The 14599-nt window shown below is 38.8% G+C and overlaps 1 protein-coding gene across 3 annotated transcripts in view; it reads left to right on the forward strand.

Moving 5' to 3' along the window:
* FMN1 (formin 1) overlaps positions 1–14599 on the forward strand; it is a 339089-nt gene that overhangs the window by 166419 nt on the left and 158071 nt on the right. For all 3 annotated transcript variants that reach the window (XM_057306184.1, XM_057306185.1, XM_026480077.4), the window contains one exon: positions 9540–9627. In XM_057306184.1, coding sequence (XP_057162167.1) covers positions 9540–9627 — 88 coding nt within the window. The remainder of the gene's footprint in view (positions 1–9539; positions 9628–14599) is intronic.

Genomic DNA, 14599 nt, shown 5'->3' on the forward strand with positions numbered 1-14599 from the left:
ATCCTGGTGCTTACTGCCCCCAATTCACAACTTTCCATTTGGACTGGCTTGTGGGCAGAGCTAGCATGATACCCCCGTGCATAGTGGGGGTAAAAGGAAAGGTAGCTCTCATCCCTCTTCTTCCCCTAGAAAATGCCCCCTCTCTACAGTAATCTCCATGTAAGTCTCTTTCTCTTTGCTATTCACCTATGTCCTTATTTAAATATCTTTGCTCTGTACCAGCCTAATAGATCTAGTAATTTGAAAACATAGTAAAAAGGATGCAAAGATAATCCCCAAGAACGTGTGACCAATAGCCAAGTGTTTAACCTTACTATTAAATCATTAGCACTATAGAATAGTGAAAAAACATTTTACCTATCATACTGGCCAAAATCTTTTAAACTGTTAATACCCGGTGGGTGAGGGACTAGGAAAACAGTCACTCTCCAATAGTTGTCAGGAGTGTAAATTGGTAGCACCTATTAGAAAAAATTTGGCAGTATCTATCAAAATGAAAAATGGGCATATTGTTTGAACAACTTCTGTACGTCTACTCTGTAGAAATCTGAGCTCGAGTGACTAAGAATATATCCGCGTGGTTGCTCATTGCAGCATTGTTAATAATTGACAAATTTTGGAGAATTCCTAAATGTCCATCAATAGAGGAATACTTAATTTATGTTTCATACTTAATGTGGCTCTGCCTATACCAACAGGGAAGGTATCAGTAATATATTTATAAAAGAGAAAGAATTATTCAGAACAAGGGGGAAAAGTTGCAGAACAAAATGTATTGCTTGTCATTTTTATAAAGCTAAATCCCTACACATATGTGGGCATGCACACATGTTTAGATGTGGAAGGAGACAAACCCCCATTACTGGTGGTGGTAACGGGGCAGTGGATCCGTGAGATGAGAGAATATTTCACCTTTTACTTTTTTGCATTCTTTATAGTTTATATTTTTTATTACAGTAAGCACTTGTTACTTCTATAATTAAAAACGACAAACTTACAAAAAGAGAATAGACAAAAATAACAGAACAAATATTTCTGTAAATGTAACAACTCTCCAAAGACCAAACTTTATACTAATCTTCAGTCCCCAGCTCCATACCTGGCAAATGGGAGTCCCTTGACATGCGTGTTAAACAAAGGAACCCTTACTTATTCCAGTCTGTGTTCCTGTGACCACATTGGCCAAGGGTTGGGCAGAAGCTTGTAAAGTATAACCAGAGAGCTCACAGAGCAGCTCTCTTCCTTCCTCCTCCTCCTCCCTCTTGCAGACACCAGCTCCTCACATCCTGCTCAGCCCAATCATTAACCGGTTCCAGCAAGATCTGAATATAACCTGAAGTCTTGGGCTAGTCTTGTCAGTCACCTGAACTCTCCCTTGGTCTGTTTGTTAGTGTAATGTGTCCCTCCACATGTTTCCTTTTAGCCATTTTACATATTAGACTTAAGGGTATTTTAAAATGTATATTCTGCTGTTTTTCTTAAGGCTCCCTTTACTTCTAATTTTCTCCTTGTCATTCGTTTGGTATTGTCCCCCACTTCCTAACTTCAAAATGTATTACAAGCTACATACCCTATTCAAAACAGTACAGTGTGGGAATCAAGACAATCCTATAGACCACTGGAAAAGAATAGAGAGCCCAAAAATAAACCCATGCGTATATGGTAAAATGATCTTCAACAAGGGTGTCAAGACAACAAAAGAGGGAAAGGATGGGCTCCTCAAAAAACTGGATAGTCACATGTGAAAGAATGAAATTGGACCCTTATCTTACAACATAAACAGAAATCAGCTCAAAAGGTATTAAAGACTTCGATGTAAGATCAGAAACTATAAAATTCCTGGAAGAAAACATAGGGGAAAAGCTTCATAACATTAGTTTTGGAATTATTTCCTGGATAGGACACAAAAGCACAGGCAACAAAAGCAAAACTAGACAAGTGGGACCACATCAAACTGAAAAGCTTCTGCATAAGAGAGGAAAGAGCAGAGTGAAAAGGCAACCAATGGAATGGAAGAAAATATTTGCAAACCACATATTTGATGAGGTATTAATGTCCCAAAACGTATAAGGAATGCCTACAACTCAATAAAAGAGAAACCCAATTGGAAAATGGGCAAAGGACTTGAATAGACGTTTCTCCAAAGAAGTCTTACAAATGGCCAAAGGTCTATGAAAAGATATTCAACATCACTAATCATCAGGGAAATGCAAATCAACACCCAATGAGGTATCACCTCACATCTGTTAGAATAGTATAATTTTTTTAAAAGGAAAAGGAAAAGGGAAAGAACAAGTGTTGGCATAGATGTGGAAAAATTGGAACTCCTATGCACTTTTGGTGGGAATGTAAAATGGTGCAGCTACCATAAAAAACAGTATGGAGGTTCCTCAAAAAATTAAAAATAGAACTACCACATGCTCCAACAGCCTCATTTCTGGGTATTTATCCAAAAGAATTAAAAACAGGTTCTCAAAGAGGTAATTGCACACCCATGTTCCCTGAAGCAGTATTCACAATAGCTAAGAAGTGGAAATAACCTAAATGCCCACTGATGGATGAATGGGTAACAACGATGTGGGGTGTGTGTGTGTGTGTGTGTGTGTGTGTGTGTGTGTGTGTGTGTGTTTGAGTAGGCATATTATGCAGCCTCAAGGAAATTATGTCACATGCTACAATATGGATGAACTTTGAGGAAATTATGTTAAGTGAAATCAGCCCAGTCACAGAAGGCAACTATTGCATGATTCCACTTATACGAGGCATTTGAAGTAGTCAAGCTCAGAGAAGTACAGAGTAGAGGCAGAAAACTGCCAGGGGCTGGGGAGAGAAGGAAATATGGGGAGTAGTTGTTCAATGGGTATAGAGTTTCCATCATGTCGTATAAAAAAATTCTAGAGCTCTGCTGTACAACAATGTGGTATAATTAACAATATTGTACTGAACATTCAAATATTTGTTAATAGGGCAGGTTTCATGTTATGTTCTTTTATTATTATTATTAAGCCTTCTAATCTAAAACAAAGGAAGGGAGGGAGGAAGGAAGGAAGGAAAGAAGGAAAGGGGGAGAAGAGGGGAAGGAAAGGAAGGAAGAAAAGAAAGCAGGAAACAAACTAAGAGGGCTTAAGACTGCTTTTGGCTGCTTTTTGAGAAACGTCATATTATTCCACAATTGAAGAGAGACTACATGGAAACTTAGAGGTCCATTTTTAAAGGTCTCATCAGAGGCAGACAAGGAATTTGACACAAACAAGAGATTACAAATGCTCTGACTTTACCACTGCCTACCCCCCTTTTGGGAGGTAGCACTGCATTTCATAAACACTTCACATTTTAGTCCAGCTTAAGGTAATAAACACTCTCTTTTCAAACACTTGCCATGTCATGTCATTACACAAAACTACAAGGATGGCTGACTGTGGTGACATCCTTTCCATACTTCAGCCTGGATGAGCACTGAAGGGATAGATATGCTCCTTTTTCCCAATGACATGTAATCTCAGTTTCAATCATCTCCTCTCTCCCCCAGTTCCAGTTCCCTTCTGATCGCTCTCTTGCTTTCTTTTAATTAGCTATTAGAAGAACTTGCATTTAAACCTTGTCTTTCCTGTAGGTAGAAGGTGTTATTCATGGTTTTCAGAACCCTACCTGGATAGCTAGGTGAATGTTTGTTTGAAGAAATTGTTGCTCCCCATTTGTGATCTTGTCATAAGTTTGATTTCCAGGCCTGTCTCCTTGACGTCAGTGTGTATGCCATGACCAAGGGTTTATCGATCACTATTCTGGACGTTTAAGAATAAATCTAGTCAATTCCGAAAGCCTTTCTTCTTCGTAATTTTCTTTGCAATTAGTTCAGATGATGTTTTATTTTTGGTTCTTTTCAGCAATTTACCGAAGTGATATTTATGGAGGTATAATTGATAGATAATACTTGTTTTAGGTGTACAATGTAATGATTCAGTATTTGTACACACTGCACAATGATCACCACAATAAGCATTGTTATCATCACCATACAAGTTTACAAAACATTTTTTTTCTTGTGATGAGAATTTACAGGATTTGCTCTCTTCAAAACTTTCAAATATGTACTATAGCATTACTGACTATAGTCACCATGTTCTACATTATATTACCATGGCTTATTTATTTTATAACTGGAAGTTTGTATCCCGTGACACCCTTCATCCATTTTGGTCTGCCCCCAACCTTCCTCCACTCTAGCAAATGCCATCCTGTTCTCTGTATATATGAATTTTGTTTTGTTTTTTAGATTCCACATATAAGTGAATTCACATGATATTTGTCTTTCTCCATCTGGCTTATTTCACTTAGCATAATTCCACCAAAGTCCATCCATGTTGTCACACATGGCAAGATTTCATTCTTTTTTATGGATGAGTAGTATTCCATTGTATATATAGACTACATCTTCTTCATCTGTATATCCACCAATAGGCACTTAGGTTATTTCCATATCTTGGCTTTTATAAATAATGCTGTAATGAAAATCGAATGTATGTATTTTTTCAAATTAGTGTTTTTGTTTTCTTCAGATAAATACCTAGTAGTAGTAAGGTAACATTGACTTTAAATGACACATTAGACCAGATGGACTTTACAGATATACACGGAACATTCCATCCAAAAACAATAGAATATATAGCTTTTTCAAGTACACATGGAATATTCTCCAAAGCAGAGCACATGTTAGGCCACAAAACAAGTCTCAATAAATTTAAGAAGTTTGAAATCATATCAAGCATCTTTTGTGACTATAACAGTATGGAACTAGAAATCAATTACAAGAAGAAAAGTGGGAAAATCACAAATAAGTGGAGATTAAACAACATGCTACTGAATAACCAGGGGGTCAACAGAGAAATCAAAGGAGAAATAAAAGAATACCTTGAGACGAGTGAAAATAGGAATATAACATACCAAAATCGATGGGATGCAGCAAAAATAAGGGGGAATTTCATAAGGATACAGACCTACCTCAAGAAACAAGAACAATCTCAAATAATTAAAATTCATACCTGAAGAAACTAGAAAAAGAACAAACGAAGCCCAAAGTTAGTAGAGAGAACAAAATAACAAAGACCAGAGTAGAAATAAATGAAATAGAGGCTAAAAAGACAATAGAGAAGATCAGTGAAATTAAGGGCTGGTTCTTTGAAAAGATAAGTAAAATTGACAAATCTTTAGCTAGACTCAACAAGAAAAAAAAGAGAAGGCTCAAATAAGTAAAATTAGAAATGAAAAAGAAGTTAAAATTGAAACCACAGAAATACAAAGGAATATAAGAGATTACTTTGAAAACTATGCCAACAAGTTGGACGTTCTACATGGAATGGATAAATCACTAGAAACCTAATCTCCTAAGACTGAATCATAGTAGATCTGAACAGACTGATCACTAGTAAGGAGATTCAATGAGTAATCAAAAACCTGCCCACAAACAAAAGCCAAGACCATATGGTATCACTGTGAATTCTCTGAATTCTAGGATCATTCACTGCTAGTATATGGAAATGCAAAAGATTTTTGTATATTTATTTCATACTCTGAAACTTTATTGAATTCATTTATTAGTTCTTTTTTTTTTTTAAGATTTTATTTATTTATTCGACAGAGAGAGAGACGGCCAGCGAGAGAGGGAACACAGGCAAGGGGAGTGGGAGAGGAAGAAGCAGGCTCATAGCAGAGGAGCCTGATGTGGGGCTCGATCCCACAACACCGGGATCACGCCCTGAGCCGAAGGCAGATGCTTAACCGCTGTACCACCCAGGTGCCCCTCATTTATTAGTTCTAACAGTTTTAGGATAGAGTCAAACACTCAAAGATTTAATACTGATCCTACTCAAACTCTTTCAAAAAATTAGAGGAGGGAGTGTTTCCAAACTCATTTTATAAGTCCACCATTACGCTGATACTGAAACCAGACATGAGCACCACCAAAAAAAGAAAATTACAGCCCAATATCCCTGATGAACATACATACAAAAATCCTTGACAAAATATTAGCAAACCAAATTCAACAATACATTAAAAGGCTCACACATCATGATCAAGTGGGATTTATTCCAGGGATGCAAGGATAGTTCGATATCTGTAAGTCAGTCAATGCGATACATCTCATTAACACAATGAAAGATAAAAATCAGCATCTCAGGAGATGCAGAGAAAACATTTGGCAAAATTACAACCATATATGATAAAAACTATCAACAAGGTGGGTAGAGAAGGAACATACCTCAACATAATAAAGGCCGTATATGACAAGCTCACAGCTAACATCATACTCAAGGCTGAAAAGCTGAAAGCTTTTCTTCTAAGATCAGGATCAAGACAAGGATGTCCTCTCTTGCCACTTTTATTCAACATAGTACTGGCAAAACTAGCCAGAGGAATCAGGCAAGGAAAAGAAATAAAAGGCATCCAGCTTGGAAAGGAAGAAGTATATATAGAAAACCCTAAAGACTCTATCCTAAAACTGTTAGAACTAATAAATGAATTCAATAAAGTTTCAGAGTATGAAATAAATATACAAAAATCTTTTGCATATCCATATACTAGCAGTGAATGATCCTAGAAATTAAGAAAATAATCCCATTTACAATTACATCAAAAAGAATAAAGTATTGGGGCACCTGGGTGGCTCAGTTGGTTGGGCATCTGCCTTCGGCTCGGGTCGTGATCCTAGGGTCCTGGCATTGAGCCCTGCATCGGGATCCCTGCTCGGCGGGGAGTTTGCTTCTCCCTCTGCCTCTCCCTCTGTGCTCTCTCTCTCTCTCTCAAATAAATAGATAAAACCTTGAAAAAAAAAAGTATAAAGTATCTAGCAATAAATTTAAATGAGGTAGGTGACAGACCTCTATGCTGAAAAGTTTAAGACGCCGATGAAAGAAAGACACAATTGGAGCGCCTGGGTAGCGCAGTAGTTAAGCCTCTGCCTTCGGCTCAGGGCGTGATCCCAGGGTCTTGGGATCAAGCCCCATGTCAGGCTCCTCTGCTGGGAGCCTGCTTCTTCCTCTCCCACTCCCCCTGCTTGTGTTCCCTCTCTCACTGGCTGTCTCTCTGTCACATAAATAAATTTTAAAAATCTTTTTAAAAAATATTTATAAAAAAAAAAGAAAGAAAGACACAATTAAATGGAAAGGTACTCTGTGCCTATGGATTGGAAGAATTAATATTGTCAAAATGTCCATACTTACTACCGAAAGCAATCTACAGGTTCAGTGCAATCTCTATCAAAATCCAATAACATTTTTTTCAAAGAAATAGAACAAATAATACTAAAATGTGTATGAAACCACAAAAGACCTCAAATAGCCAAAGCAATCCTGAGAAAGAAAAACAAAGCCAAAGTGATTTTCTTAGATAACTAAGCTGTACAGACTTCACAAGGGCAGGCAAGGACTTCATCTGTCTGGGTCACCTCTGTATGCTCAAATTCCAGAGCTTTGCCGGCACATAAAAGATTCATAGCAGGTATCTGTTGAATGAATGAATGAATGCTTACATGAAACTTATGTGGTTTTTCTTAATTTTGTATTGGACTTTTAAAAATCACTTCATTTTAAATTTGTGTTCTCAATCTAAGAAAAAGCCAGAAATTGATTTTTTAAAGAAAATACTTGATTATATATAATCTTTTTCTCTTTTACTTTTGCTTTCATATAAAAAAAATTTTAAAAGAACAACTACCTACCTTCTTATTTCTTTTAAAAACTCCTGGAATTCTGTATCCCCCAAGAATCTTTCTCTAAGACTAATGTTGAAATTATTAAACACATTGGACTAAAAACAGATTTCCTTTTATCTTGATGAAAGCTTGATATTTACTATATTTGAGGTCTAATAGTTATATAAAAGAAGCCATTCTGAGCAGGGCAAGGAGAGATAAAGGGCCGGCAATAACTGATTCAGGATAGACTGATAGATGGGTAATTAGACAGTTTTGGAACAAAATCCGTTATTCCTTATTGTTCAACCAGGAAGCAACTCAGCTAGTCTGGTACTGATATAAATACAGATGTTTCTTACTGTCTAACTGTATCTTCACTATATTTTGCTAAGTTTATAAGTACCTAAGTGGAAGGAGAAGTGTAGCTGTTTAGTTTAATTTGTATTTTACTCAGCAAAGTGCGTTAAAAAACAAGATTTGGTGTGCATTCCCTATTGATTTTTGTAGCTGTGTCACATGAGAGAAAGATCTTTTTTTTTTTTCCCCTTAGCGGCCACTGTGTGGTTTAGAGAAACCCAAAGTATGAAGAGCTCTCTCTCCATAATTGGCAATGAGGTATTTGGAGTTTATAAGAAGTCTGTAAGGTTTTGATATGCCTATATTATTATAAAAGAACAATTTTAAGCAATTAAAATGAAGGTTTAATGTACAAAGTATTCCATTGTTTATATTAAAAATAGCACAAATACGAAGCAACTCAATTCTCCAAGACAGGGAAATTTTATTTAAATAATCTATGTTAAGAATATAATATAGGAAGGGCACTTGGCTGGCTCAGTCGGTTAAGCCTCTGCCTTTGGCTCAGGTCATGATCTCTGGGTCCTCGGATTGAGCCCCCGCATCGGGCTGCCTGTTCAACAGGGAGTCTGGTTCTCTCTCTCTTTCTCTCTCTCTCTCTCTCTCTCTCTCTCTCTCCCCCCCCCGTCCTTCTCCCCCACTCGTTTTCTCTCTCTCTTTCTCTCTCAAATAAATAAAATCTTTAAAAAAGAGAGAATATATTATATGAGTGCTTCACATATACTATGTCATGTAATTTTTAGAATAAATGTACAAATTAAATATAGTCAGCCCTACTCCATGATGAAGAACTTGAACTCCTTCCAGACGGACGTTAAGTCACTTTTCCAAGGCTGCGTAAGTGGTAGGCAGCTGAGTTGAGATTATGCTGATCTTTCCCCTAAACCACCGGGCAGATGACACAGCCATAAAGATTGGAGGCTCTGAAGTGACCTAAGAAGTAGCAATGTGGAAATGTGCCAATGATAAGTGGAAAAGCTGTATATAAAATTGTACATACGTGGGGCGCCTGGGTGGCTCATTTGGTTGGGCATCTTCCTTCGGCTCAGGTCATGATCCTGGGGTCCTGGGATGGAGCCCTGCATCGGGCTCCCTACTCATGGGGAGCCTGCTTCTCCCTCTATTTGCTGCTTGTGCTCTCGCTTGCACTCTTTCTCTCGCAAATAAATAAAATCTTTTAAAAAAAAATTGTACATACGTTGCAATTAGAGTTGAGTTAATAAGTGTTTGAATAAAAAGATCGGAATACAGTATCATAAAGATTTTAGTGCTTGTATTAGATTGGCAGCGTTTGGGGTGGTGTTTTTCCTTTATTTTCAAAAATATCTATAGTTGTAGATAAGTCACTTTCAAATTAAGGTATCGTTAAAATAGAGTGACTGTGGCATCAGTTTAGTTCATCAGAGTATCTAAAAATCTTAATGTTTTTGATATGCTTCTGAACAATTGTGTGGCCACTCGAGCTTGTATTAATTGTACTTTTAAATTCCAGATCATCAAGTTATTGGATGGAAAACGATCTCAAACTGTGGGAATCTTGATATCTAGTTTGCATTTAGAAATGAAGGATATTCAGCAGGGTAAGTCTTCCCCATCACTTTTTTCCCCCAACTTTAAAATTTTTCAACATTTAATCGTGAAAAGTTTCAAGTATAAATGATTAGAATGCTGTAATAAATCCCATGTACCAGCTACAAAACCACCACCTCACTCTTGTTTCATCTGAAATACTCTCCCTCACCAGCTAGACTAAAGCAAATCCTAGACAGTTTATAAATCATCTGTTAAAAATGTCAGGACACCGATCAAAAGTTAAGGATGCTTTTTCAAGCATAGTTCCAGTGCAATTGCCATACATTTAAAAACATTTACAGTTCTCTCTCAGTATCATCACATGTAGTTCTAGTTTCCCTGATTGTATACTCACTAATTCATCCATTTGTTTATAATTAGCGTGAATGAGGATCCAGACAACTTCTCTGCATTGCCTTTGTTGTGAGTCTCTCGGTTTTCTTTGAATCTAGAAGTTTCTGTACTCCATCTTACTACTTTTTTTTTCCTTTGTAATTAATTTTTTTAAGAAACAGGTCATTTCTCCTGTGGAGTTTCCCACATTTTAGATTTTCTGATCGTATTGCCACGTTTTCATTTATTATGTTTTTCTGTCCCCTATGGTTCCTTACATAAACTGTTAGTATCTATAGACTTGATCCGAGTAAGGGAAGAATACTTCATAAACGCTATTGCATATTGTATCAAGAAATGCACAATATCTATTTGTTTCTTTATGTTGTTAGTGGACCCAGAAGATCTTTGCCTAGATTCGTTATTTCATTAGAAGTCTGCAAATTAATGCTACACTAACTCCATCACTTCTTCTTCATCAGCTGGAATACTTCTGTGGTGAAACACTTTGCTTCTTCATCTACTTGGTTATGTCATTGTGTTGTTGTGTGTTTTTTTTTTAATAATACCAAAGTCATTTTGTTTTATTTTTTTTAATGTTTTTTATTACATTATGTTAGTCACCATACAGTACATCCCTGGTTTCTGATGTCATTGTTTTTTAATCCCTTTTTTTTTTTAATGATGCTATTTCAACTTGGTTATCTTTGGCTCAATTTGAAATACAACACTTAAAAAAAGGAAATTTTACTTACAGTATTTTTCTTAAGTTCTAGAAAAATAGACCAAAAACCGTCTTACCTTCTTGAAATCTGTGTCTTGCATGAAAACAATACTCTGCTTTCTCAGTAATCAGTTAAATGTAAATCTTTATTTTGACATGTCATTGATAATATTTTCTGAGTAATACAGTCTCCTGTAGATGGTTTCAGTCGAATTCAGCATGGGTTAACAGTGTAGACACTCTCAAACCACATTGCCCTTCAGGTTTTTCCTCTGTGTTTCCTCAAGGTTGTTTTACCCAGGTACACAGCAGAAGACCCGCAGAGATCCTGAACCAAAAGACACTTAAGATACACACACTGCTTCTCCTCTCAAAGGAGCTCTGCTTAGGATTTAAAATTTTGCTTTATTGCAAACATTAAAAACTCCCCATAAAACTAAAAATATTCTGAATTAGTTGACGGTCACAAAGGGTGCAAACAAGCTGTCTATTTGTAATACTTCAGCTTAATTAAGTAGAACTAAATACCTAAGCATGCATGTCAGACCTGAAAAACTATTGCAGGAGGGGATTTGAATTTGGGCAAGGGCAGCTAAAGGGGTCCCCCTATCAAAATGAGAAAGGGATTCTTCAGTGATCTTAGGAGCTAGATCTTCTAGAAGAATTGAGTTTCTGGTAAGTTCAAACCAGGGAACTGTGATGCAACAGCAAAGGAAAAATGAAACAAATGGAACAGATAAATCAGCAGGGAAGCTGATCGTCTTTTGTCAAAGAGACGAGCTCTTTTGGTGTACTCTGAGTTTGGAAAGGAATTCTCCAGATCCAGCGGCAGAGCTGTACCCTAAACAACAGCACTCTTCCGAAGTTTGGTGAAAACCAGACATGCCTGGTTTCATCACCAGGATGCGCGGCACTGTGGCTATGAGTCTTCATAAAGGCCACGGCACCTGAGACCCTGTTCAGTTCTTTTTAGGCACATTGTGCTGTAGTGTATCGGGTTGCCATGTGACGAGAGTCGTTCCAGCCACTGGTGTTCAGTTACCAACTCCGCACTACAAACCTCCTTCCCATGGCACCCCAGCCTCGTTGGAGCGAATGTTCATTGTGAGTGAGATGAGAGATTAGTTCCCCTATACCTTTTCCAGTACTTTCCTCTAGACAAGAGCATGCTTACATGAAGCAGTAGCGAATTTACATGTCAGCGTTGGAATTGTCGGTTGTAGCCTCACAGATTTCTAGGTCTCGTGGGCACCATTTTAGTTCTTTCTCCTGTTCCAAGCACCTCCATTTCCCACCACAGAGTTGGCTCCTAAGTTCTAAAAAAAAATCACCCCTATTCCATATCTTCATTTAGTAATGCATTCCAGATGAATAAAACCCTCGCTTAATTTTTCTTTAGAATCTTTTGACTGACACTGGCATCTGAAGGTCACTTAGGAGCCCGAGCTGTGTCAGTTACATTTCGTGCTGAGTCTGTGTCTGGTCGTGAATGGAATGCACTTGGCCTTGTGTTGTCATCCTGATGAAAGGACTCCCTGTGCTGATGTTGGCCCAGAACGCATATTTTAACGTGAGAGGGGCTGCAGTGAGATCTGACTGGGGCTGGCCAGCTGGCAGCCGGGCAAGGTCACACAGCACATCAGCCCTGGTGAAATGACCACAGTGCCAAGCTGTTCTTCAGCCTGTGGTCATACAATCCTCTTCGTCAGTGCACAGAAACAGATGCACTGACTTGCATTTCCCAAACTTACAGGGAGCTGATGTATAAACCAAAAGGTGAGCGTATTCACTTAGGGAAAAGACTTTTCCTTTGTCATGATGAAACTATTTATCACATCGTTTCATTGTTAAATCCGTATCGCTAGCCTCTCCTCTCATTGTATAATTGTTTACGTACTTTTCCCCCTTGCTGGGATGACAACATGGTCACCTTGATAATAGTTTTGGGTATGTCCGTTCACAGTTAATCTCCCATAGCTGGACAATCCACTTTTTTCCTGGTTCAACTCTTAAAAAGCAACCTTGTCTTCCTCATTTGTAAAGGTGGTCACTCTTCTGTTGTCCACGAGACACTGCCTATGATGTCTATTGAAGAAGTGGAATTTTGAAGCTCTGTACCTCCAGGTCTTACAGATACCAAGTTTGCTCCTTTATGTCATGTTGTATTTTTTCTCTAAGAATTTCTCTGATGATTAAGCCTTGTTTACAAGTAACCGAGCTAACATATCACATATAAAAGCTACTCATTTTTTTAAAAATTTAATTTGATTTAAAAAAAAAATAGACTGAACCCTAGAATAGAAGGAATCAGAATGTCATGTGTCCCATTCCCATGCATTTGGGCAAAATTTTCTTCCTTTCTTCCCGCCGTCCCGCCCCTCCCGCCGTCCCGCCCCTCCCGCCGTCCCGCCCCTCCCGCCGTCCCGCCCCTCCCGCCGTCCCGCCCGTCCCGCCGTCCCGCCGTCCCGCCCTCAGGAAACATGGATTGAATGCCAGTTCTGTATCAGGCACCAAGACCACCACAACATGTAAGATCCAGACTCTAACATTCTCAAGAATGCACAGGACAGTAGGAGAGATGTATGAAACAGCCCAAGAGGACAAGAGAGTTGCCTCGGAAATAACAGAGAGGAGTATCTTGACTCCTCTTGTGAAACTTAAGATGAGTCTTCAAAGATGAGACAGTGGTCATCACACACAGAAGGACAGAAGGCATGTGAAGAGGAGGTCCTGCTAGAATATATAGATGACACGTGACTGAGGGTTGTTTCAGGGCACAGGGCTAGAAAGGCAAGTGACATTCAGACCAGGAAGGGCCCTGAATATCATGCAAACTTTGGACATTATGCCATGAGTGACAGGGAGACACAATTTAAGAGTGTCAGTGCTGTGATCTAATTGCGAGTACAGCATACCTGTCAGGCTGTGGAAGATGGGCCTCCAGGGCCCCGTGTGCTCCGGCCCCAGCGGGTACCTCCGACTTTGCCTGGTTGTGCTTGCTTCCCATCTCACCGCACGCGAACCACAGCAGTCCTCCTTGATTCCTTAAAAAGGCCAAGTTCTTTTCTTCTTCTGTGTCTTTGAAGGCATAGCACTTTCTGAATGCACAGCATTGCACATTCCCTCTGCTTGAAATGCTTTTCCACCCCACTGGAGCTAGCTCCTTTTCTTTGCTAGGTTTCAGCACATGGGACACCTCAGAGACCCTCCCAAACATAAGCTACCCTAAGTCAGTTCTCTTACAGTCTACCCAGCACTTCATACTGCATTTGTTCCTCTACTTATGTTTTCATTTACACCCATCACCAGAATGTAAGTTCCCAGAGGAGATTGCTCAGTGCTGTGTCCCTAGTACCTTGCGCCGTGCCTGGCAGCTGGGTGATGTTCCTCGAGTGTCTGTTGAATGGAGAAACAGAGATCATACCGAAGGTGGATAAATCTGTTAGAAAGGGATTGTGATGATTGCGGTAATAAATGGTGAAGGCCAGAACGAAGGCTGTGTCTGTAGACATGGAGGGGAGACCACATACAAGGGCTATTTGGAGAGAGAATTCCTCCATTTAGCCACATCAGAGGCAAGCAGTGATGGAGAAGTCTGACATGCACCTTGGATTTCTAGCTTCAATAAAGATGTATATAATGAATGGTACCAAAACACAAACTGGAAGGATAGGAGAAAAAGCACAGGTAGAAGCGGGAAGATCAATTCTGTTTTCAATGATTTGAGCCTGAAATGACTGGAGACATTGAAGCCAACGTGTTTAGTGAGCCTCTGAAAAGTCTAACCTGATGCGAAGTAGATAGGGCTTTGTTGGATATAGAATATCGCCGTTTCTCTCTACCCAAGATGGTGCTGGATATCTTGTAGAGGAAAGCCAAGTCCTTAAACAGACCAAAGTTTAAAGCACTGCATGACTCAAGGC

The sequence above is a fragment of the Ursus arctos genome, unplaced genomic scaffold (genome assembly GCF_023065955.2).
Source record: "Ursus arctos isolate Adak ecotype North America unplaced genomic scaffold, UrsArc2.0 scaffold_36, whole genome shotgun sequence".
NCBI classification, from domain to species: Eukaryota; Metazoa; Chordata; class Mammalia; order Carnivora; family Ursidae; genus Ursus; species Ursus arctos.